General features: G+C 37.9%; 1 protein-coding gene across 1 annotated transcript in view; it reads left to right on the top strand.

The window, feature by feature from the left end:
• The window catches only part of COL25A1 (collagen type XXV alpha 1 chain), a 351,459-nt gene that overhangs the window by 212,523 nt on the left and 112,347 nt on the right, over positions 1-26,589 (top strand). The window contains exons 6-7 of the mRNA XM_069459052.1: positions 10,205-10,231; positions 10,364-10,390. Coding sequence (XP_069315153.1) covers positions 10,205-10,231; positions 10,364-10,390 — 54 coding nt within the window. The remainder of the gene's footprint in view (positions 1-10,204; positions 10,232-10,363; positions 10,391-26,589) is intronic.

Raw genomic sequence — 26,589 nt, 5'->3', positions numbered from 1 at the left:
CCTGTAGCAGCTTTTTCACTGTGGATTGCAAAATGGCCTCTGAAGTTTTCTGAGCTGAGAAATGATACATTTGGAAATATGTTCAGATAAATTAGGCTGACAAAAGTGCATAGTATGGAGTAGAAAGAGGAAAGGCCAGAGGAGGCTTGTAGACTATTCTAGTTATCTAAGAACAAGAGTGCTAGCAACATATGTGGCAAGATGGACATAGATTCAAGGGATTTTGTAGAGAGAATAAAGTCTATAGGACTTGGCAATGGATCAACTGAATCAAATATAACACCAAGCTTTTAGGCTTGGTGAGGTAGTACTGTTTTTAACATAAAAATAGAAAATTCAGGAATCATGATTGGTTTGCAATACAAATTGAGAAGTTTGGTTTGAGAATGTTGAATTTGAGCTGATAATGGTATGTCTTGGCTTAGACATCGGGTGAGCAGTTGGGAGTACAGGATTGCAGTTTGGAAAAGAACTTGGGGCATAAGTCAGGTAATAGTTAAAGCCTTGAGGGCATATTTGATAGCTGATAAAGGAGTATCATGAAAAAAGAAAAGGTTTAGACAAATTTGGGCAATCTGAACATTTATGGCTTTTGTAAACCCCTCCTCCCAAACTCCAGTTTATTTGGTTTTGGTTTAGCCCAGACAACTCCTTTCCTAGGGCCCAGAGGACTAGCTCAGCGGTTTTCCTTCCCATAGCTCAGCTTGCTTCTTCCTAGTGGAGAAATACCTCCAAGACCAGTAGTATTTCAACTCGTGTTCCTTTGTTTTTCCCAAAGCCAGACTATAAATATGACTTCTCTGCTCCCTCCCTTTTCTTTCCTCAAATCCAATTTCCTTTCTTTCTACGATTAATCTATTATTAGAGAAGCTAGTGAAGATGGTAAAGAAGAAGATAAGGCATTAAAATGAGGGAATAGTGGGCAAAGACATCTTTTCTTCACCTTGTCTTTGAAAGAGGGTGACTGAACATGTTTGGAGACCACAGAGAAGAGCCCAAAGGAATTGGCAAGTGAGAAAAGGACAAGATTGGGGGGAGGCAGGCAGGTGGGGAGGTACAGAATTACCTTCCCTCCACAGAGGGAGGAGGGTGAAGACACAGGAAAATCTGAAGATGGAGAGCAGAGTAGTTGTAGAAGCTCATATTAGAAGCTTTTGGTTGTTAGCCTTTAGCTGAAAACGAGGAAGATCCAACTTACATTGGAAGCCCCAAGATTCAGGTGGTCCTAGCCGCATCTGACAGTTGTGTTTTTCATTCCTTCTGAGTATCTCCTTAGACGCCAAGGGACATCCTACCCTTATCCTTGTGTTGTGTTGTGCTCAGCAGCCCTTCACAAAACCTACGTTGCTCTACACACAGTACGACACATGAAGCAAGGGATCAAGCTCACCTTGAAACCAGGCTTCTTAAGTGGCCTGGCTAAAATTATGTTGGGACAATATATTAGGAAACATGATGAAATAGTTGATTGTAGATTAAGCCCAAGGTTTAAAGAAGACTCTGTCTTTGAATGCATTTGAATCATATTGAGGACAGTCGAGTAAAATTGTAGGATAGCTACACCGTGAGCTGGAAAATCACAGGGGCTACTATGGGTATTAAAAGAGCAAGCTGATACTTTTCTTTTGACAAAAGGAATGTTTAGGATTCCAAGTCTTTCACCATGGAGTTCATTTTATTTGACCCCTTTAAATAAGTAAAAGAAAAAATCAAAGTTAAACAAAGAATTTTTAGCAATCTCAAACATATAGAGGCAAGGAATGATACTAGGAAGAAGGGAACCTTGGGTTTGATTGGCAGGGGCAACACTTTGACTGTATTTAATTTGTATTGTGTTAGAAAAGAAAACCAGAGTGAGTGTCCCTGATTCCCGCTGTTTTATAAGCCCTTAACTCCATTGAGCTACATCAGTCTGACTTTTGAGAGTCCTTTTTTTTAATGTTTGGTTTTTCTAAATTTTCTTTAGTGCTAGACCCCACTAATTGCTTCCTTATGGCAGCTGCTTATGATTTAAGACTGATCATGGGCACTTATAGTCCCTTGTTCAGGGCTCAAACGGACATCGCGAAAAAACCTTAGAGTTACGATCTCACCACAGAAAATGCCCAGAAAATAATAGTCATAAAAATGTAATTTCTAGTAAGTGGGGCTGGTTGTGATATTTTCAATTTCTGTTCATACCCACCCCCTTCTGCTTGGTCTCTTTTAATCTCCAATGCAAAATGAAAGGTGTAAAGTCTGAAGCTATAAATCTGTTTATAGCTATAATTCCCTTCCCTGGCTTAGCAGAGTTTGACACTATAATAAACACAGTTCTTCTGCAGCAACATTGAATCTGGTTCTTCTATAATTCTTTATATGTTGCTGCTTTGAACACTGAGAGTTTTATTGCATTCTTTTCTTTCCGGGTCTTTCAATCCTGCAAGAACTGATTGATCTCCTGTCTACGCTAGGGGTGACTAAGTGGTGCTAGGACCTCAAGTTTATTCTCATTTTATTCATTAAAGTAATGTGGTTCAAACGCCAATGAAGTTTATTTACTTTGTTTAGTTCGGAAATAGTTCCTGAGCAACAGAGGTCAACTATATTAGACCTGCATATTCTGTAAATATTTTCATTCATCCACCCAGGGCATTTCCTAAGACATTTCCTTTTGGTTTAGGAAATCAATGTTTACTTTCTTTATCCTCAGATCAAGTATCTGAAAAATAATTTTATTTTATGTTTACCATGATTAAAATATTAAAACTATGGAGTGTGTATTTAATAATCACTATTGGTAGGTCAGACATTATATAATTGGTTCATGTATAATGTTTCATTTTAGCCAAACAGTTGGCATTATTTTCCCACTTTACAGATGTAGAAACTGAGACTCAGATTCATTAACCTGCGATTTCAGTCGGGATCTGTTTGACTCTAAAGCTCGAGCTCTTAACCACCAATATACTTCATTTCATGTACTTCATTTTATAGTAATTCTTCCAAATTGTACTTTTACTGGAGCATTTAAAAAGAAATTACACACAAGTATGCAAACACACAATTTATCTATACTTACATATAGGAACTCCTATAATTTTACATCAGGTTTTTCAGAAAAAGTTCTTTTAGCTTTAAAATTTACACATTACTAACTCAAGTTATTTGCAAAGTTGAAAGTCTATAAAACGAAACAATTCGGTGATTTGGAGAAAAAATATCCAAATGTATTATGCTAGTAAAATGTATTATGCTAGTAAAACACAAAACTATGTATGACTTCAAGGTGTAAGTATATACCTGAAAGAACACATACGCACATTCTAGTTAGAAGTAAACCTATGCTAACTACATAAAACACTTTATTCAAGAGTAGGGTAGATGTATCCACACCTAAATACCTAGGGTTTCTATCTTTCAAGTAAAACACTAGCTTTTCGGGTGTTAATACTATTTGCAATGTGATTTTTCTATAGTTTTGGATATCTGCTAAAAACGGTGGCACCAACTTTAAGTTTTTCATGAGCCTGTGGTTTGACTATGTGTCTCATTTGCACAATAGGCCAATTTATTAACAGTAATGCAGTCTGGGGAGAGATGGAAGTCTTACAATCGGAGAACTGAGGCTTCTATTCTACAAGTGAAAAACTGGACATTCCCTGTTTCCGTCCTCCCTGGGAGATTGCGAACACTGACACAGTGGCGTTTGCAAGACTGCCTGAGCGCATCGGGAAGAAGCGCCGCATCAGACGAGCAGGGACCACCGAGGCTGTGCTGTGCTCCTAGACGTGGCCCGAGCAGCAGGCTCTCTTCCTTATCGTTACAAGACTAGGGACATGATGGCTTTTAAGCTATGGAACTTTCGTATTCAGTTTGAAGTTTAAAAAGTAGAGGAGAGGAAGTATAACCAAGGTGCCCTCTACGCAGACGCTACATGGGAGGGGGTGGCAACACAGCTATGTCCGGCTGGGCTGCGTCTACTCAACAGTGATGGCAGAGAGTGCCCGTGCACGCTTGTGTTCGTCCTCTCTCTCTCTCTCTCTCTCTCTCTCGTCTCAGCTACTTCCAGTGAGGCCAGCTGAAGCTGCCAACACTATGGATTTGAAATATCCCCCTAAAACCAGATTTAATCTCTATATGTTTCATTTGCCTCTGGAACTGCTATGTTTGACTGGGTTGAACCAGCTAAGACCAACACTTTTCTGCAAATACACTAATCTGCAAACCTTCCAATGAGTAGGACTTCTTCAACCATGTTGATGATCTGTGAATGGCCCTTGTGTCCAGTCAGTTAACTGGTCTTGTCAGTTCTGTCTCGGAAATGTCTCCTGAATCTAGAACTTTCCCTGCATCCACTGCCACGGCCTTAACTCAGACCTTTGCCATCTCTCCCCTGGACCAAAGGAAATACCTCCTAAGAATCCCTCACACTGCACACTCTCAGAGTTCCACAAAGCAAAGCGCACTTCATCTCACCTCCCTTTGTTAAGTGAGTGACGGAATCTGGCCCAGACGCCTGAGTGTGGTTAAGTAGCTTCCCCAGATCTCTTTCCTGCCATTCCCCACCTCCGCTCTCCGCTCCACACACGGTCTCACCACCTGAATCCCTGGTCTTCCCCAGTGGCGTGGTGTCCTCTGATGAACGTTCTTCCCTTCTGCCTGATCTGCTTCACCCCTGCTCCCCAGCACACCTTATCTCTGGCCAACTTTCAGGAGCCTGCGTCAATATCATCTTTTAACCTCTCAGCTCTGGCTCTCCTACCTCCTTCCTTCTCTGTACTCCCACAACACAGTGCTCATTCCACTAATTGTAATTGTATTTACATGTCCCCCCTCCAGACTCAGGGCACATGGCTTGGCCAACAGTCAGCCATAATTGCTCAGAGAAGGAAACTTGCTTGGCCTCATAATTCTACAGTAATGAAAAGAGTAGTAAGAAGTTTTGTTGTATTTCACAAATGAAAATAAACCTATCTGCACTCTCCTGGGATAGAAGTCACAATCCTATTCTTATTCTAGCAGCTCTAGCTGCAAGAATTTCCAGGCTTTGCTCCTTTTCCATTTTTTTTTCTACTTCCAGCAAAATTTAATTTTGTTTTCATGATTATCTTTTAAAAATCACTCCCTCTTTGGCTTTTGACAGTTTCAAAGTAGGTAAAATTTACAGTTCAAGTGAATAAAAGGCCATTACTGGAATACCCAACCCCTAGGAGTATATCTCTCTTTTCCAGCTATATTTCAGTTACTTTTATGTAGAATGAAATTCAATATTTTCCAGAATGTCATTCATTGTGTCTCTCTTTGCTTTTAGTTTGGTTTTATCATTTAATTGAAATAGGTAATACGGCATGGAAAAAAAGCTAAAACCTCAGTTATCTGGGCAGAAATAGATTTTGGAAGACTAAAATTGCTATAGGACAAGACCAACATTAAAGGCTTGGTACAAACAAAAAGGTGGTTATTGCAAATGCTGAATTTAAAGTCTTTTGAAGAGGGGCTAATTTGAAGTTTGCCACTGAAATTTATAAATACTTTAGTAGTAAGTTAATAACACTTTAACAATGCTCTAAATATTCTAACAACCAAGTGACAACACTAATAAATAAAAACTTATTAGCACTTTTAAGTACTTATGTGATTAAGGCTTATTACATAAAACTAATTAAAAGGATCATTTATAATATTCTTATTTATTTATTAAAGTGGGCCTTATAGAAGATTTGACTCCAACGTTCTAGACCAAACCAGAAATCTTGAAAAGAGCCTTATATAAAGCTATGACCCACCATTTATCTCTGACTTAATTTTACCGTATTTCCTTTCCATTGACCCCAACCTTGTTTTAGCAACAGTTTATCTTCAGATAGCCACCAACTATCCATTGAAACTGTTACCTGAACAACAAACATGTCTACTAAATATTAGGTGGTTAAGCTTGGTACAGTCGAAAGCAAGAAAGTATCATTGTCAAATACTCCGTCGTTTATGGAGTCATTAATTTGTATGGCTGCACATCCTTAGTTAAAACTAGTGAGGTTTTTTTTTACTCTAAAGACAAAAAAATAATAACTTTAATTTTTAAAGACTAATAATCAAATAAACCTTTCTTTCATTTGTAATGTTTTGACTTTGAATCATGGCTCCCAGTTTTTTAAATATTTTCTATGTTGACTAAGGTAGCCCACTTTATTCTTCAAGTTCAACCTACATTTTCAGTGAAGAGGGTCCAATTCAGAAAGAAGAGTGAGATTTCAGTCAGAGGAGAAGAAAACACCTGCTGTTAATCCCGGCTGCACAAGTGGGGGCCGCAGTGTCCTCAGCAGCCACCACAGCTGTGAGTGAAGGTTGACCTTGCTTCGCTTCTGTCTTAAGCCGGCAGGTGCCAGGACGCCATGCTGTCTGCTCAGAAACACCCTCTTTGGAAGAAGCAGTTTTTATTGCTCCATTGTGAATGTAGATCTTCATGTGTTCTTGAATTAAGCATCCTTGCTCAGGGCAAGCTGGCTAAAGAGCTCTAGTGGACGCATGTGGCTTTGGCGTTAATAATTGGACTTTGAGAAAAAAAGTCATCTCTGTTCCTCACTGTAAAATAATTTCAGAAAAACTTTGTCCTGAAAGATGCCACGTAACCTAACAAAGTGCCTTTAGAGGATCGGTGCAGAGAGAGACTTGGCCTCTCAAATCTCACCAGTAAAAGCAAACAAAACTGTAAAGAGGAGAAATTTGGAAAGGGGTAGGGGGAGAGGCTGGGGAGGGGTCTACAGTCATGGCTGACCTTAAAGTAGCTGGATTTTCTGGGAGTCGCTTTTTTCTTAATGCTGGTATGTGGAAAGTGTTTGACTTTGGCACTAGACTATTTAGCTTTTCCAGGACAGACACCATGTCTTTCTAAATCAGCCTCTTCCACCATATCCTCCACCAGTGCTCAGAACATTGCCCAACTCTTTATAGGCATTCAATACAAATCAAAATAAAATTAAGTAATGTGCTACTTAAATCAAGACTAGAACCTCCATTGTATTTCTTAAACTTGATGATAGGTATCCTCTCATTATTCTTTTCTTTGGCTTTCATTTTCCCCACCAAAAGTAAAATCCTGCTTGTATAGCATTAGTAAGCATTTTGCATGTGTTAAAATAACTAAATAAATTCCTTAAACCTAATTTGCCAGAGATAGGCACACAGACTGTACTCACTGATCACTACTTGAGTCACTGAAAAAAATTAGAAACATTAAGGTTTACTGAAAACAGTAAGAAAAATAATTTTCTTATCGTCCCTCTTTTCAATGGCAAAGCCGTTTTTGGAGTAAGAGAGAAAAAGGTTTTGTAAAGTTGATTCCATTATCTTAGCCCCTCTCACACTCCCTACTCCTCTTCGATTCTCCTTTCTCTCGTGTTGAACCTGAGATCTTCACAGTGTCTATGACACTGTGGAAAATGTGAGGGAGGCATTTTAGAAGACATTTCATGAAAGCAGGTATCAGATACATAAGCGTCATTCTTTCCGAGAATCTAGTTCTGGAGCTTGTTCCAACACTTAGCATCAAAACCACTGCACTTAAATTCACACAGACCGGGTTAAAGTCTCGGCTAACTCATTTACAAGAAGCCTGACGTTGATCATCTTTGAGTTTCATTTTGGCATCTCTAAAAGGATTATCAAAATACTTTCCTCATTGGATTGTGGATAAGATTGAATTCAGTAACAGGTGAATGTTCCTTGTCTATGGTAAAATGTACAAAACGTAAGACATTATGTTGTTCTTAATCCCATGATAACCTCCCAGCTGTTACTGGAAGGGCTGCAAGTGACAATGGGGAGTTGGTGCAGTTTCTCAGGAGGAGATATTTTGAAAGGTGGAGCACTGCTGCGTTCCCACCTATAGGGACACAGCGGTCTCCACGGAGACCTAAGATGGGGCACTTTGCTAGAACCTTGGCTCTCCTTCCTGTTTAGACTTGTCCTTGTTTCCCAACCCTGCTAAAAAGGGGGTGAGAAATTGAAGGTGGCCCTGAAATGCTCCAGTTCCTCAGGTGGGCTCAACCCAAAACATGACTTTGTCTCTAAGAGCTAGAAAAGACAACGTAATCGATGCCTTCAGAATTAACGTTCCCTTGCTGTACACTATGCATTCAAAAAAAAATTTTAAATATAAAAGAGAATTAGTGTTTCCTGCTAATAGTTTTGTTCACAGATAAAGAAAATCTCAGTGTGGCTCAAGAATAGACAGCTGCCCAACAAAATAGAAATTTCTATAAAGATCCCTGATATATGACAAAGGCAATACTGTGCAACAAAGGAGAAAGGCACATTGTCAGTAAATGATATTTGGTTAATTTTATATCCGCATTTAAGAAAAAGCATCTTGACTTCTATCTCATGTCATACACAAAATCAATTCTCAATGAATTCAAATTTAAGTATGAGAGATAACATAATAATACTTTCAGCACTTAAAATAAACAGAGAAACCTCTTCAACCATTGGAGTAGGCAGAGATTTTTTTAAGTGGAACACAAAAAGAAATAACTATAAGGAGAAAAAATGTTAAATTGAGTTTTGTTAAAATTAAGAATTTAGAGGTGTTCATCATAAACCACTTCTAAGAGAACATAAAGATAGTACATAAAGTGGGAAAATTATTTGCAATAAATTATCTGGCCAAAGACTCCTATTCAGAATATGTAAAGAACTCTAATCTATAGCTCTATCATCTACCCATACACATATATACATAATATGTAATACATGACATGTAAAGAACTCTAGTAAATCAATAAGACAGTTCAATAGACCAAGGGCAAAAGATGTGAATAGATACTTTATGAAAAAGGATGCAAAATGGCCAATAAATGTATTAAAAGGGATTCAACTTATTAATCACTGAGGAAATACATGTTAAAACATGATGTGAAATTATTACCTCCCAACCAGAAGGCCTAAAGTGAAAAAGATGGAAAATACCAAGTACTGGTGAATGCACAGGACAACTGAAATTTCGTACATTGCTGGTGGAGGTGTAAATGGGAAGAACCACACTGGAAAACTACTTGGCAGTATCTGTTAAAATTGAACATGTGTATACTCTATAACCTAACATTTCCATTCCTAGGTATACACCCAAAAGAAATGCATATAATTTTTCCCCAAAAGACACCAGTTACTACTGTGTTCATAGAAGTACTAGTTGTAATTGCCAGGACCTAGAAACTCCTGGAAAAAAAAATGGCCATCGACAGTAGGATGAATGGATAAATTATAGTATATGTACTCAGTGGAATGTTATAAAGCAGCAAGAACAATCTACAACTATGCTCAAAGTTATGGATGAATTTCAGAGGGAGAGGATTGAAAGTTGCAGGTGGATGCCCACCTGTGAATGGACCTTCGTGAAAGAGCATTGTGACTCGTTGGAGAAACAACAGGGGACTTGCAGAGTGAAGAAGAAGGGGGTGGAGTGAACCCCTCAGCAAGATCAGAAGGGACCTGGGGGAGGCATCACACGTGGGGAGGGACAGGAGGAGAGAACCCGGGGGCTTTACACTCCCCCCCCCCCGACAGACATTGCGGCCAGAGCTGTGAGGGTCCCTCACCACCAGTGCGGACCCCCAGACTGAACGGGTGGTTGCTTGGATTCTGTGCTGTAACATTGCACTGGGGAGTGGCACAGCTCTCCAATTAAAAAAGTAAAAATAAAATGAAAAAATAAAATTAGCATCTCTCTTAAAAAACTCTAGATGAATTTCACACATATTGGGCAAAAGAGGCTAGACACATAGAGTATATGATTCTATTTGTATAAAGTACAAAAACAGGCAAACTAATCTATATTGTCATAGGTCAGAATAGTGGTTACTATTGGTGGAGGGTGGTGACAAGGATATGTCACAACAGGAGTTTCTGACTTGCTGGTCCTGTTCTGTTTCGTTAGCAGGGTTCTTCTTGCATAGGTGTGTTCAGTTGATGAAAATGTATTCAGCATACTATATGCTGATGACATAGTGTGTACATGTACATACACACACACATGTACTACTATTTTTACATTCTAGCCAAGTTACAAATATACTTTAGAAACCAAAATTCCTTGAGAAACGTCACTGACAGCTATATCTCCGTGTACTTTGCATAAATCTTTTAACTGACCTGGCTGATCTATTCAGGTTAGAATATATATTTTTTTAATTAATTTTTTTCTCCTTCTCTTTCTTTTTTTCAGGGCCCTCCTGGTCCAAAAGGTGATAAGGTAAGAAAATGCATAGCAGAAACAAATTACGTTAGTTGAAATCCATATTGGCATCACCTATTATATTTTGAGTTTTTAATGAGGATCACGTATAGATTTTGGCTAAAACTATCATCTCATCTTATTCTACAGGGAGAACAAGGTGATCAGGGACCTCGGGTAAGTTGTGCTCTGCCTCTCCTGGGCAGAAAGCTCCAAACTTATTGAATTAAAGTACCCCAGCTTCATAACTGCCATTGTGCCACATGGTTTAGTAACAGCTGGCAAAAATAGCATACCACTTGTAAGTGAAAAAGCCTTAATAATAACTACGGTTTATACTCTGTTGCATTATCTTTACCTGATGCCTATAACTAGAACATTCTACAATAATTAGACCTACGAATTAAGGGCTGGAATCCCTTCTTAAAGTCAACAACAGCCACCTTTCCAATGACCACTGGGTCCTTCGGATTTGCATGCATTGTTTTGCAACATAGAGGCCATATGGATTTCAATTGAATTTGGCCTTTTCGCTGCAGTTAAACTTTACGTGCTATTGCATAAATATGTTTTATTATAGATAAAAAATATTAATGCATTTTACATATTCTTCATACGTTTGAATAATACATATTTGCATTTCTTGTTTGTTATAGATTTTTAAGCAGATAAAAGGTGTAATACAAGTTAGCACTGCAGAATGGATGGGGCATTCTTTTAAGCTTCTCAGATGTGGCGCTTTTCACCATTATAACACAATGGCGAATGCTTTGTTACCTGTGGTGCCAAGTCCTCTACTGCACATCTGTGCCTTATTACCCAAATGTTCAGACATACTGTTTCAATGATGTAGTGGCTCCGCTCAGACATACCTCTCAATTTTCTCATGTCACTATGCACAAAGGCAAGTATTTGGTTGAAGAGAGTAATTTTTTACAGTGGAAACGCACATTTAAAACTTTCAGGTTGAAAACAGAAACTCTGTAGGTCTTTCTGTAAAACGCACTGTGCTTAGTTAATTATTCGGTTCATTTATATTGCATAGAGATTTTTTTCACAAAAGATGCAGTTGATGTAAACTTGAAAGGTTTGAAGTCTAATTATCTCCTCATGTTTCTTAAAGCAGGTAAGAGTTATGCTGTGATTTACTTTCCCTTCTATTCTTCAGCCACCTCTTCGTGCAGAAAGAATGATCATGCCTCAGAGCATTTTGTTTCTCGTGGCAGTTAGTTAGAAGCTCATCTTAATGGTCAAGGAGATTAAACATCGTGTCATGGATGTGAACAGAATAAAACTTTCTTAATCTTAAGTGATTAGGACATAGCCACTTGCTTCATAGGTGGTGATCGTTTCACGACATGGCTCCACATATTGAGTCCCATTTCTTTCCACACACAATATCAACATCACTCAACTTGCCCTTTCTAGGTAAGAGGGAAACTGTTTCCATTCTGAGAAATCTTCTTTTGGCAAAGGAAGCGAAGGGGTGGTTCACAGCTTAGCTGTCATCAGTATGCACACAGTCCTCATTTTCAAAAAGGTGTTTTGGCTTTCATCGTTACAAAGAGTGATGATTGATTATAAAGCTAGGCCAAATTTTCAGGGTGAAACCTGAAACCATCTGGAATTCACCTGGTTTCGTGTTGCATTACAAACCAAGACTTGGACCAGGTTCCTTGAAAGTTTGGCCAAAGTTCATGAACTACTTTGACAAACCCAGACTGCCTTTCATACAGATTTCAGCCAGTTTTCACACTGGCCGGGGCCAAGTTTCACACAATTCAGGGGCCATTTAGCATTTCAGAGGGGAAGTAGCAAAAATTGATCTCATTTGCCCCTGGATTTTGCTGTGTATTGAAGGAATTTGGATTAAATTCATAATGCAGGAATCTTCATCATCTTCGTGGGTATGAGTCTAAATGTCCTGGACGGTACAGGTGAAAGGGAAGTAGAACCTCCTGAGTTACCTGTCTTTTCTCAGATTCCTAACTCAGAAACAAAGCAGGGCACATTCAGTGCCCTTGGGATTTTATAAATATATTGTCTAGTAAGATGGCATTAGCTACTTATTAGGAAATTAATCACCTCAAGATAGTAAACTGAAGGTTTTATATTTCAAAAAAAAATCAAAAGTAAGAACTGGAAAAGTTTTCAACTTTAATGAAAATTAATTTTGCTCCCATACTCGGTTTAGGGACACTATTCTAGCTGATGCTGACTGGAGACTCTCTTTTTTAAAATGCAGATTTTTGTATTTGAATACTCTATCCATTCTCATCCTATCATAGATTTCAAATTCCACTCTTTATCATACTATTTGTTTCAAAGGATTTATTTCTCCCATAATTAACTTAACTCCAAACTCCATCGTTTCAGTTCCTTGTTCGGGGACTTTCCATCACAGACCTATACCATTTCCTTGAATATGAGATCTTTTTTTTCTCTTTGGCTCTCTAAGTGTCAAACAGGAAGATGTTAAGCCATGGTATGTGACTCAGAGCAGAAAAAACTTGAAGATGATATAGAAACTAAGGATGTGAAACTATTTTGAAGTATTTGCACATATATTTAGCAATATATAGGGAGCATCTACTGTGTTCAAGATATCATGCTTAATATTACAGACACAATAAATGTGTCCCGTTATCTCTTTCTCTCTCCTCCTACCACCAAATTCAACCTATTATCAGCTCATGTCCTTGATGACTGCTGTGGTCTTCCAATCAGTCTTATTATTTCCTCTCTTGACCCTGTGTAATCCATTTTCTACACAGCAGCCAGGGAGATCATTTTACGTTGTAAATTAGATCATGTTACTCTTGTTTACAACCTTAGAATGAAATCCAAACCACTGTGCTTGGCCTCCATGGGCCTTCAGGGTCTGGCCCTTCCCTGTCCCTACAAGCTCATCTCACACTAGTCTTCCCCTCTACGACTTCGCTCCGGCCACGCTGCCCTCCGTGCGGTCTCCAGACATACCATGCTCATACCCAACTCAGCGACTTTCCATCTGCTCTCTTCTGGTCTTCTTGTGATTGGGTTCTTATCACTGAGCTTTCGTCTCAAATATCACTTCTTCAGGGAAAACTTCCTTAACTACTTAATCTAATGCAGAGATTATCCTGTTTTGTTTGCTTATTTACTTGCTTGTTTTCTACAAAACATGCCACCCCTTCTCCTTAGAACCTAAACTCTCTGAGAGCAAGGGCCTGCTCTGTCTTGTTCGTGTTACCTCCACATGGAATAGTAAGGATTTGATAAATATTTGCTGAGTGTATGATTAAAATATTATTATATCATGACTGCACTCATGGAACTGATAATCTCATGGGTGCCTAAGAAAGCTATGTGGTTGTATGTTACATGCCTTGAATAGCTATATTGAGAGATGCTACTGAAGTGAAGATTCTTCTACTTTAGATAATCATTGGAGTCTGTGGGAGAGGTGACACTTGAATGGGGACATAATGAGTGGATAATCTGTAGAAGGTAAGGAGGAGAGCACGACAGTACACATCCCAGGAAGAGGAAATAGTATAAACTAGTAATACTATACAAGGAGAAAATGGCAGAATTTATTTAAGGAACAATAATATTCCATTGGTGCATAAATAAAATATGGTGTGTGTATATAATAGAATACTATTTAGCCTTAAAATAGAAGGTAATTTTGTTATTTTCAACAACGTAGGTGAACCTGAAGGACATTATGTTAAGTGAAATAAGCCAGGCACAGAAAGACAAATAACCACATGATCTCATTTACAGGTAGAATTTTTAAAAATTCGAATGCATACAAGTAGAGTAGAATGGTGGTTGCCAGGGGCTGGGTGGGGTGTCGGGGTCAGGGGTGGTGGTTGGGGAGATGTCAGTCAAAAGATACAAAATTTCAGTTAGATAGGAATAAGTTTAAGAGATCTGTTACACACATGATGACTATAGTTAAAAACAATGTATTATATTCATGAAAATTGCTAAATAGTAGACTTTTAAGTGTTCTTATCACAACAAAGGTAAGTATATGAGGTAATGTATATGTTAATTAGCTTGATTTGGCCATTCTTCAATGTATACATACTTTAAAACAACATGTTGTATACAATAAGTATATATAATTTTTATTTGTCAATTTAAAAAAATTTAAAAAGAATCCTCAAAAAAATAATATTTCATTTGCCAAGAAAACAGGTTAAATATTACAAAATTATGTCCTATAAGGTTGAAATTCTTTGATCGAAATTATATTATGGAGCATTTCGAATGTCTGGTGTGGTAGGCAATAGGGAGCCATTGAGAATTTTTGAGTACATCATTTGATGTTCATTACCACCAGCCTATCTGATATTATCACCAATGTTCTTTATGAAAATCTATTTGGTGGTAGTGTCCACTATAAAATGGAACTGGAATAAACCGAAAGGGAGACCAGGTAAAGCGGGAAACTGTGTCAGTCATCCAGGACAAGGTCCTAAGGAGACAGGCTATAAGGATACCATCCTTAGTGGGGGGTAAGCAGAGGGGATGAGCCAGCTCAGCCTGGAACATCAGGTACCACTGGCAGCAGGGGGACATGCTGAGCAGAAAGCTCATCAGAGGCAGGGGCTAAGTTGGTGAGCCAAGGAGGAGATTCTAGAGTGGTCACCAAAATAAAGAAGAAAGCTCCAATTTTCCTATGGGGGCTCAGATATGAGTTTATTTTTCCCACATCAGAAGAACTTTGGAGAAGGCAGTTGATAGTGTTATTTATATAATTTAATGACGTTACTATAAAAGTCTGTGTGACTCTCTTAGCCTTTTTCTCATGATTGCAAGAAGGCTGTGTCAAGTCCAGCCATCACATTTATATCTGTATCAGTAGAAAGGATAAAGAGAGAAAAGTCTGTATCAAGAAAACAAAATTTTTCCCATGAATTTCCTAGCAGACTTCTGCTCAGGTCTCATTGGCCAGACTGTGTCATACAGTTACCCAAAGCTTGAAGGGATAAGGAGAATGGAGCTGAAAAGGAAAGTTGGGTCATCTCTACAATACAGTTTGCCACGGGGCCAAGCAAACACCTGAGCAAAGAGGGAAACCAGGGATGAGACTGACAGAGGCTCTGATGAGAGAGAAGTCTTGAAGCAGAGCATGGGAGGTGGGATCCATCTGTATTGGATTAACATTCAGGACCTGTGACCGTGGGTGGAGTTGTGGCCAGGTTAGGGATTTTTTAACAAGCAGTCAGGTAGTAAAAAGGAAGGATAGTGAGGTGAAAATTCAGCACAAGTCTTGGAGTTAATTGGATGTAGGGACAGAAGTTGTAAAAGAAGATGAAGCTAGGACTGAAGTTTCTGGCTTGATACTTGATAACAACTGAACTGTCACAGAGTAAGAATTGAAATCATAGCATTAAAAAAATGGTGGGCAAAAGAGTAAGGAAAGAACTACCCTAAGATAGAACCTATAGAAATATCCACATGTAGGGAACGGGACGAGAGAGGAGAGTCGGCAAAAGAGAGAGCGCATCCTCAGGTAGGACTAGGACGTTGCAATGTGCGAACACCAGAGGAAGAACTACTTTACAAAAAAAAGAAAAAAACCAAAAAATCGAGGGTGGTCAACAGAATGTTCTTAATAAAAGGAAAGCCTCAGGAATGAGGTCTATGAAGAGGTTTTGGAGTTGCTGTTTTGGAGTCATGGGATATTAAGGGAGTGCATTGTGTTAGGTAGTTAGAGTGGAAGTCAGATTGCAAGAAGTTAAAAGGTAAATGGTGGGAAAGTTGACTGTCTTTGAAAAGTGTTGATGGCATATGATTCAATGCAGAAGAAAGCGGGATAACTTTTGGCATGAGCTTTCTTTCCATGTACATTGAGCCAACTTCAAGCCTACAATTTTATGTATAATATAACAACCATAAATATCACTTACTTCTATTCTAGGAGGCATTACGTGTTAGATTTCCAGAGATGAATGCATCCTGATGTTAGAATTGTGCTTCCCTCTGTGACTCTTGGGGACATGTCAATACAGATTTGCCATTAATCTTCCGTCTGTGTTTGCAGACTTTGCTCTTCGTAGGCCCTTAGGCGTAGGATGGGGATGGTGCTTTGTCTGCCTGCGCTCTCAGTCACCCGCCCAGACTCCGTTTTCTTCATTTCATCCTCAAAGCTTTGTATTACAAAGTTTCGGGGCCAGGACTTTTCCCCATATTCAAGTAGAGATTGGATGACCGGCTGTAAGAAAGTTGTAAGGGATTCCTAGACTGGATGGAAGTTGGACTAGGAAATAATACCACACAAAATAATGCTAATTGCTAATTGCTTAGTCTTACAACTTACCGATCACCTTTCTAGGTCAGTTGCACACATCCTCTCTACGCCTTACTACGGTGCAGTGAGATAGGTTATCGGGGAAGAAAAATAGGAAGAGTAGGTGCAGTGGAGTGAAATGATTATACACAGGCTGGAGTCGGGCCGGACAGGGATCATACTCTAACTCTACCACTTTCTGTCTCTATGATTGTAATTAGGATCAATGAAATAATGTATGAAAAGTCTATGATAAGCCCTCAACAAATCATAGCTGATTATTCTTCCCGTAGTTCACATGAGAAATCTGTGGTAAAGTAACTTGCCTGAGTTTAAATTCAAACCCAGCTTTCTCAGCCTCTAGTCTGTGTTGTTTCCAGTGGACCAGACTGTTTCCCTATCAGTGAAGTAGTTGTTATGAAGTCATCAACAATGATGTGAAACGATAAGAGTTACAGAAATATCTATGGCTAAAATAATAACAATGATAATGAATAATTTTACTGAGTTCTTAAACTGTGGCAACTCCTCTTTGAAGACATACCTTATTTCAATAACTGTATGAAATAGTTACTTTTACTGTTTCCATTTAATATCTGAGAAAACCAAGACTTAGAAAATTTAAATATTTTGTCCAAAGTAACAGTTAGTCAGTGTCAAAACCAGGATCTGAACCTAGGTATTGACAGATTACATTTTACATATATTCTCTAATTTATCCTCAAAAGTAATTCTGTGAGTTAGTAGGACAAATATTAATATTACCTTTTTTTTTGACAAGGATTGAGCTCAAGCAGATTAAGTAACTTGTTCAAGCTCTTTCACACACATCTGCCAAGACAATGCAGGGACTCACTCTGATGTCAAACCCTGCCCTCTTTCTACAATATCACACGCTTCCAGATGACTGCTAGGAACCCTTTCAACTGTAGAATTCCATGCCTCTGTGAATACGATTGAAAAAGCTGGAACACACAATTAGGTGGATCTCTTTTCTTGACAATCATGATAGACCCCGTCTATACAGTCCATGCACTGCCAACCCTCCAAAAACACAAATGAATGAATGCCACATAGTAATACCCTAGAACCTCTATGCCAAACAGTAATGCACTAAAACGTCACTATATGGAGCACAGAGGGACAGGGCAATGCTGACCCCATCCAAGGAATGTAAGAATACCCAATTACCTTGTTATAATACAGGTTTTACTTCTCAGCTCAATGGCACCAGTTTGAAAACTGTATGATATCAAGATCCTTGTTATATTTGCTATTAGTACTATTTTTTCTTTAGCATAACCAGATGAATGAAGTCTGTTTTCTGCTGTTCATAATGCTGTGTTTACATGTTCTAGAACCGTGGTCCCCAACCTTTTTGGCACCAGGGACCAGGTTCATGGAAGACAATTTTTCCATGGACGCGAGTGGGTGAGGAGGATGGTTTGGAAATGATTCAAGTGCATTACATTTTTGTGCGGTCAAACCTCTCTGCTAATGATAATCTGCATTTGCAGCCTCTCCACAGTGCTAGCATCACTACCTCAGATCATCAGGCATTAGATTCTCATAAGGAGCATGACACCTAGGTCCCTCACATGTTCAGTTTACAGCAGGGTTCGTGCTCCTAGGAGAATCAAATGCTGCCGCTGATCTGACAGGAGGCGGAGCTTGTGCGGTGATGCGAGTGATGGGGAGTGGCTGGCTCGCCTGCCATTCACCTCACCTCCTGCTGTGCGGCCCGGTTCCTAACAGGCCACAGACTGGTCCTGGTCTGGGGACTGGGGACCACAGTTTTAGAAGATAACTTTGTTGATTTGACTTACATTCTGAGCCTCTTTTTTGTAAAAAATTGAATTACTCTTCTTGATCAGTAACAGCACCTCAGTGTCAAGTGTAAAAGTCTCAAGACTTTTAAGGCTCTGTCATTGTCATCTGCACCCACTAGTGCTACTACTGTCTGTCTTCGTCACTGGAGAGGACTTTTGCTTGCCTGGTTCATAAGGGCCTCTGCCCTCATCATGAACCGCAGCCCTGGGAATCACAGTGATACCCAGGGCTTTGATGATGTTGGCTCATATTTCTTTTCCCTATCTCAGTGACTTAGGGACTAAAAATAAGCAATACTGTTTTAATGCTTCATTGTGTCTTGTTTAATTAGGGTATTCTGTTTTTCTGAAATTGTGGCAAGTTTATTAATCAAACTTTGGCAATAAAATGAACAAACATCATGAAGTTGTCTTTTGATTATATATTAATCTTCTCATCAGTTGGCTACCCTCACCTTGCCAAATAACACAGAGCCCTGATAAATAAGAGATTTAGTGGTTATTGGTCTCAACATCATCAGCCAACAGCTGGTTTTAAATGAGTCCTAAGCTCCCACAGTTTCAACAAGCCACCCAGGAGCTCTGCTTAACTATTTTCATAAAATTCCTTTCTCCTCCTAGTGTATTCAAGTAAATTTTCATCACAGCTGGGACTATGCAAAACTGATAGCATCTTAAAAACATCTTTGGCAAGACAGATTAAGTTCCAGAAAAGGAAAGCATTTAGAAGTTTATTTTATTATCTTAACCTTTGTTGACTTGAATGATTAAACAGATTTTTTGGCTCTGCTAAAACATTTAGGCCAGGATATTAATTTGATGTTCTTATTTATTTAACCCTTGCCTTTCTCTTTGGCCTTAATGAATACATTTGGTACTGAATGTATTGCCTGTGAAAAGGGAATGGCTATAACACAATGGAAAGAAGTCAATTGTGAGAAAATTATTTTAATGCTTTCCCGATTCAGCAGAGGTTGGCATGGAAACAGTAAGCTCATTAAAAATTGCAAATGTTCTTGTTATATTTTCTAATCAGAGTTCTCTTTTGAGTGATCTCTGTCATATTTCAAACCAGTAAGCACTGGTATATTGAATTGAACCCAGGAACATTTGTAAATTTGTCCTAATATAGGTCAATTTAGAAAATAAATTATTTTTATAAGCACTGGTTGATATATAGGCAATATTTTCCTTGGAATTCAGTGTTGTAAATTTTATCTCAAAGTTGCTGGCTGAATGGCTGGGCTTATCAAATAAGAAAAAAAAATTATTAAGAAAAACTGAGGAATAATGACTCTACCTATTTTATATCACTTTAAATCCTGTATATTTGTTCTCTAAGGTAACATTATGTAAGTAAATCTATCCCTACTGAATAAATGTAGTAATCCAGTTGAGTAAACTTTTATACAAAATATATGAATGTAAGAGGGCACATTTTATAAAACTCTTATATTAAAAAAAATAATAGCACAATAGTGGAATGCCTGAGATGTGAGCCTTTAACTGAAAATTCTGTTAATGACCACAGAGGCATTAAAATGAAACCAAAATCTAATCCTAAGCATATCCTCTGACAAGAAATTCTGGAGAATGATACTAACCAGTTTAAGTAACCATTGGATTTCCTTTTTGTCTTTTGAGTTCAGTGACCTTCATATTCAAATAATTATTTCCATTCCGTTTTATTGAATAAAGGGACGATGTCCTGTGTCCACACTTTTGTACTCATTGCTCATATCAAATTCCATATTCTTCTTTTCACTTTTTTACATGTATATCTGGACATATACTTTATTAGCTTTTCTAACTAATATGCACCATTTCTCATAATTTTTACACAATTTTCTTGAAATTACGTGGAATAAATGATTTTAGATGAAAGAGAATATATGTGGATATATACTTAATATTATTCCCTTTATATTTCTTTTGTTTGAATGTTACCAAGTGCTGCTTTTTATAAAATATTGGCTAAATAATTTAAAGACTTTCTTGATGAGTAATATATTAATGATCCTCTCTTAAACATTAAACTATCCAGAAGATTCTATTCTCTTTGTCTTATATTTAAGCAAGCTTAATTTTTACTTGAATCCAAACATAAGATTTTTAATATGGTTGCATTAATGCCTACAATTGAGGCATATAATAAAATGTGAAGGGAAAGGTAGATTTAGGGTTGATGACTTTCAGTATTATATAAGGAAGAGAAGCAAGCCTTTTAGTAAATATTCTAAAATCTGTATTTGAAGTGGACAAAAAAATCCATTTTGTACTGCAGTTGATAATACCTATGAATAATGAACAGATTGCAAATAGAAAATACAGTAATTTATAAGCAGTTTACACTAACAAAATTCAACATTATTGCCACTGTTGTTTTTCTTTCACTCCCAAATGCAGAATTATAGTTGCAACTGGAAATGTTTAAGGTGGATTAACCAAATAGCAATCAAGAAAGTATAAAACAGCAGATTTTAATGGTACATCAGGATTTACAGAAGAGAGTAGAGGGCAGGATTATATTTTTGACTCTTATGGGTGAAATGGGTAGAATAATGGCTTATGCACTGACAGATCATGTTCAGGGAGAACAGTTCCTGTAGGTCTGAATGAGATGGGTCTCTGGAAAGTCATTTAGTGCCAGACAGCAGCATCCTTTCATAAGCATACCTGCACTAATGTGTCCAGCAGCTCCTTGTAACAGACATAGCCTGTAAATCAAAACCCACAAACAGGACTGGCTTTGTAGGAAAAGGATGTCAGTTGCAAGGTCTTTCTTCAGATGCAATTCTGCAGTGACTTTGCAGGAGTGAGGAAGCTGTGCTTTTTATCTCTGAGAAGTCAGTTAAACTTTGTCTGAAAATGTCAATATTCAGAGAAACCCTTACTAACCACTAGTGTTTTTTTTTAATTAGCACAAATGAATGATTTAATACATACACACAAATAATAACCATAATAATAATGATAATATAAACACTGTTGTTTTCATAGTTCCACATACAAAGAAAACATCGGGGCATTCTTATCCTGCTTTATTAGCTTGTGAATTTAGCATGAATCTGTTGATACAGGAGTCAGTGGTAGAAAGGTGATATCAAAAACCTCCAACGTAACATCCAGACAATCAAAGAACTAGCGACATAGGACAGGTACTTTAGTCAGCTTCAGGCCTGAAGGAATTCATTAGAATTAAGAATTAAGATAGGGAAATGATGGTGGATAAACAAGAAGAGAGAGAAATTGTCGTGGCAGAGTGACAGTCCTGTTCTGGCTTGAAGCCTGTGTGATGTGATGTAAAATGGCAGGAACTAACTGTAACCTTAGGAAGTGCAAGGGAACAACAGGTGGTAATTCCTGCCTCATTTGCTGTGTCTTCAAAGGAACATGTCAGCCTCGACATTCTGAGCTTATTGGCAGGGGAGGGAGAAGGCCAAGGGAGACACTGTCAGATTTTAAATTAAGAATACATTCAATTGTTTTCCAAAATATTTTTATTCCTTGGGCCTTTCATCTGGCTTATTATTTTTAGAAGCTGAGTTAATCTGTTTGTCTGGACTATTTAAATTGTAGCCCAACCTTGAAATGTCTTGCCAAAATTTTGACCTCATCATCACTGAGAGGCGGCCATGACTTTGTGAGATTTCCGGGATTGCCGAAGAGAATTTCTTCCACTGGTGAAGCAGGAAGTACAGAATGAAGGGTGGGACCGAGGTAGCTATGCCCAAACACAGAACAGAGCAGAGAACCTTCTGAGCTATGCTTTAGTTTTAAGACACATACTGTATATTACTTTGATTATCTTTTGCACGATTTACAAGTTGTTTCTTTTATTAAGAATTATCAAACACTTGCCTTTTTCACAGTTTTTAAAAATATTGTACTATGTATCATTCATTATGTGGGTGTGTGTACATATATCAGTTCTCACTAATAGGAAATAGTTTATCCATAGATATATTTTCTGTGTGTGAAAATTAGTCACAATTGCACTCACTTGTAACATCTTTATGAAACAGAATTGTCCATAAATACAGATTATTATACACATATACAAGGTCTAAACACATATAAATGTGAACCTATTCTTATTTATACTCTAATTCCTATTAAGAAAAAAAAGATAAATGTTCTAAGTAGTCTATGAAGCTTTTTGGATTAACTTGATATATCTTCCTTAACTTTTATTAAAAAAAGTATTTTTCTGTTCAGTGTGGTGTTTCAGGATTAAAGAGAACTTAAGTTAACTTTTAATAATTTAATGCTTAATTTTTCTGCTTGCATGTTTTACCATGCGAGGGAAACCACTTTCAGTGTTCCTTTGCAAAGTGAGATGGACACGACCAGGGTGACATTTCTTGATGAACATATCAAAGATTGGGTCTGTCTTCCAAATAGAGTCCACAGACATTTCTCAAGATAGTTTTGAGTGACAAATATCTTCCTAGACTTCAATGTTAGAGAAAAGTTGGAGACATAATTCAGGAGAAGTCAGTTGCCTTTTCTTAAATATGTTATTTCTTTATCTTTCTTAGTGGTTGAGGAAGTCAGAAGTTTCTAGAATTCCAGCAGCAAAATTTCCTTTTAGAAATATAAACGTTCTTATATAGAAGCGACTGTAACATATTCCTTGCATTTAACATAAGTTGTAGCAGCACCTTGTCGTTCTTCAGCCTTGATTCTTCTCTACTCTGTTTTTATTCTACTGAACTGTGCTTGGAGAAGGTAAGCATTAGAAAGAGCATAGTTTTATTAACATAGTTTTATCTGATGTTTTAAAAATCATAAATTACTGTATTTTCTTTTCACGAGTAAGGCTGATACCCATGATATGGTAGAAAGACACTAGCTACAATTTAACGATTTTTATTGATTTTTTTTTTTTGCATTTCTTTGATAGTATGTCTTTATCATTTAAGGAATTTATAATCTACATGACAATCACTATAATTTTGATGATGAAAACAATAGTAATCATCAGCCCTGTCATTATGTATTATTTTAATTGTTATTAAGAAACCCTAAGACAGGACTGCTCTCTTGATGTTCGTTTAGAGAGAATAACTCTGATACAAATACAAAAAAGTTTATATAAATAAAATACATAAATAAAGGGCTGTTTTATTTTTTTCCCCCATATCTTGTGGCTACACTTCTCTGGTTTTCTCAGGCTGGGACAAAGCTTCTTCAGGAATTCTACCTCTTTTCATGAGGTCTCATTTTTTTATTGGCGGTTCTTAGCTGTGTGTCATTAGGGAACACTTTACGATAACCTTGGAATCCCTTAGTAGCTCGTATACAACGGGTAGAACCTTTGGCACTGTGTGTGTAGTTGACCTGTGTTTTCTTATACTTCGTACTTGGCGGTGTTAACGCTTATCTTCCATCTTTCTTCTTATTCGCAGATGCATTGCAGGTTGCCTTCCCTTACTTAGCATTTTAGTAGCTGTAGTATTTGATGACATTTGTTAATGTAAAGATTGTTCTCTTTTTTTCCAAATAATTTGTTAAATACACATGTATCATTTACATATAAAAAGATAATTCCTGGAGTGACTAGGATTAACATTTATAGTAAAACATAACCTAATGGAGTTTAGAGTATGTATTGTAAAGAAAAAAAAAACTTGCTTGACTAGCCTTAAAATTTTTTTTAAAGATAAAGAAAAAAATTAACTTTTTGAGCCACTTGAAAATATTATATTCCACTATAGAAGGCTAATTCTTTCCATAAGTAATACTTCCATAAGGCAAACTTTTATCATCAGTAATAAATTCTGATTTTCACAGGCTCCAATTCTCACATTATTTGGTTGTTCAAAGAATTCCTGTAGCTATTTAGCTTTATATAGTTGATCTTTCTATTTAAGCAGAGAGATTATACCATCTCCTGCAATATGGAATGATTTAGCTGCAAATTTCTTTCTCTTCATTTCTTTTTTTTCTTTATTTAGCCTTCTACAGTTTCTGCTGTTCAAGTTATTCTTTTACCTAAATATTTTTGCATCCTATTACAGTATTTCCCCATCTGGCCTCTCTTAGCTAGAAGTTATTTTATCAACTTTGAGGAATATTTATCTTTATTTATGCTGCACACATGCCCACTGTGATGGTTGTGTTGTAACTCGTGATGTATTTTGGGCAAACAGGATCATGGTAGTATTTACATTATGGAGAAACTGGGAGATTTCATTTCTCGGCATAATCACATTTTTTCTTTCAGTATGATTTGCTATTGGGGCCCCTTGACCCTTTATAATCAAAAGAATTATTTATCTTTTCCTCCAAAGCTCTACAACCTCAGGTACACTCCCTTATGCTGATCAATGGGCAACCATTTTTAGTGACATTGGCCATCGTTACCCTGTTCTTACTGTGGGTCATTTATGTTCATTTATACAGTGTAATTAATGATGCCATAAATAGTGAAGATAGGTATGTCATTTTGAGTCATTTGTCCACGTGGAATTTGTGAGGAGAGTTAGCATTCTTCTGATTCTCCACCATTCTTCTTAATCCTCTTTGTAGTTGCTGCTCATCCTTTAAAACTAAGTCTTTCCAAGGGTTCTTTCCTGTATCTGCTGTCTCATGACCTGCTGAGGTGACTTCATGCAGCCCTGTGACACAGTTCTCACCTCTCTTCTGACGATTTGACGTGCTTGTCCAACTGCCGCCCCTTGGCTGTCCACAGAGGTCTCAAATGCAGCAAGTCTCTAACTGAATTCAACATCTGTCACCACCTACCTGCCCCAGAACACCCATTCTTCTTCTAGTGTCCCTTCACCACCCTCCCATTGTCCAAGCTATAGCCCCAGGACCATCGTCTGCTCCTTGTTTGCCCTTGTGGTCTTAGCCAAGTCACAAGTCCCGTGACTCCTACCCCCTTAATATCAACCAGAACTATCGATGGGCCTCTTGCTAGTTCTAAGACACAGTCCCACAACTAGACTATTGTAACATCTTCCTTGAAGTCCCTCTGCCTTTGCTTTTACTCTTGCTGTACCAACCTCCAGCCCCTCATTCACCCACTTGGGAGGGCTTCCATGGCTCCTCAAACCTCATGTTGGCTGCATGTTTTATTTTCTCGGTGGTCCCTCTACTTCACCCTCATAATGCTTCCCACTCCGTGTGACAGCCACCTGCTTATCTCCCCTGTGTCCCCACTAGACATTAAACCTGTGACTCCAGGTCTTGCTCACTATCCAATCCCCAGGGACTAGCACAGCAAATGCTGCACAGAAGACACTTAATAGTTTTTAAACAGTGTGGAATGTTAGTCAATTTTCAAGCTTTCAAATATTTAAACTATAAAACAAGTAGAAAGAAATTATAACACATAAATTGCACAATGACAAAGTCTGGAATCAAAAAACCTGTATTGAAATTCTGGCTCTATCATTGCCTTCCAGGATACTTTTGACAAAACATAAAATTTTCTCACTATAATGTAATCATATAACACTCATCATTACTGAGTACACAATAAAAATGACAATAACATCTTGAATTTATGACCTCTTGGTAGTTAGAAGCATTTCTATGAATTATTTATTTGTTCAATATCCCTTTGGGGTAGGCTTGCCTCTTTTCGACTCGAAGGCAATAAAGGGAGATATAGCCCTTCCTGTGATGATGTCAAAACTCGGTCCTGAGATGTCCCCTCCTTCACAGAATGTCATGAAGATTCATGATGTCGTCGGAGGCCTTACGCTCTCAGGAGTAAAAAAAACGGGTTGTATAAAGTAGTTTCATACTCTTACACATCCAGTTTCTTAAAAATTCAAAATGTTTTGGGGTGAAAATACGTACACATTATTTCGGTATTTCAGCTTATTCCTGGACTCTTTTTCCATGTTTTTCTGGTGACACTTTTCCACACCCACTCGAACCATCTGTGTCCCAGGCAAGTTTTCTGAGATGTGAAGTGAAATATGTTCATGTCATTTATTTAGAAAGGACTATGACTAATGACACTGTGGGAAAAAATGGCATCGTTAATGAAAAAGTGCATTCTCTGTACGAGCAGCCAGGGAAGCTGGCAGTTGTGGCCACACGAGGCCACGACCCATAGACAAGCACCTGTACTGACACTTGTCAAAGTAGCCCCCAAAGGTCTCCTACGAGAAATGGCGCGTTGGCATCGCTAGGGTCTGGAGGTTGCCCCTCTGAAGTGATGGCTCTTCACCATCACCAAATGGTGAATTTTTTAGAAATGTATGCAGTTTTGCATTCTATATACTATATTAATGTTCACT

This window comes from Eulemur rufifrons, chromosome 26 (genome assembly GCF_041146395.1).
Source record: "Eulemur rufifrons isolate Redbay chromosome 26, OSU_ERuf_1, whole genome shotgun sequence".
In the NCBI taxonomy this organism is placed as follows: Eukaryota; Metazoa; Chordata; class Mammalia; order Primates; family Lemuridae; genus Eulemur; species Eulemur rufifrons.
The sequence above is the reverse complement of the archived record's forward strand: the minus strand, read 5'-3'. Positions and strand labels throughout refer to the sequence as shown.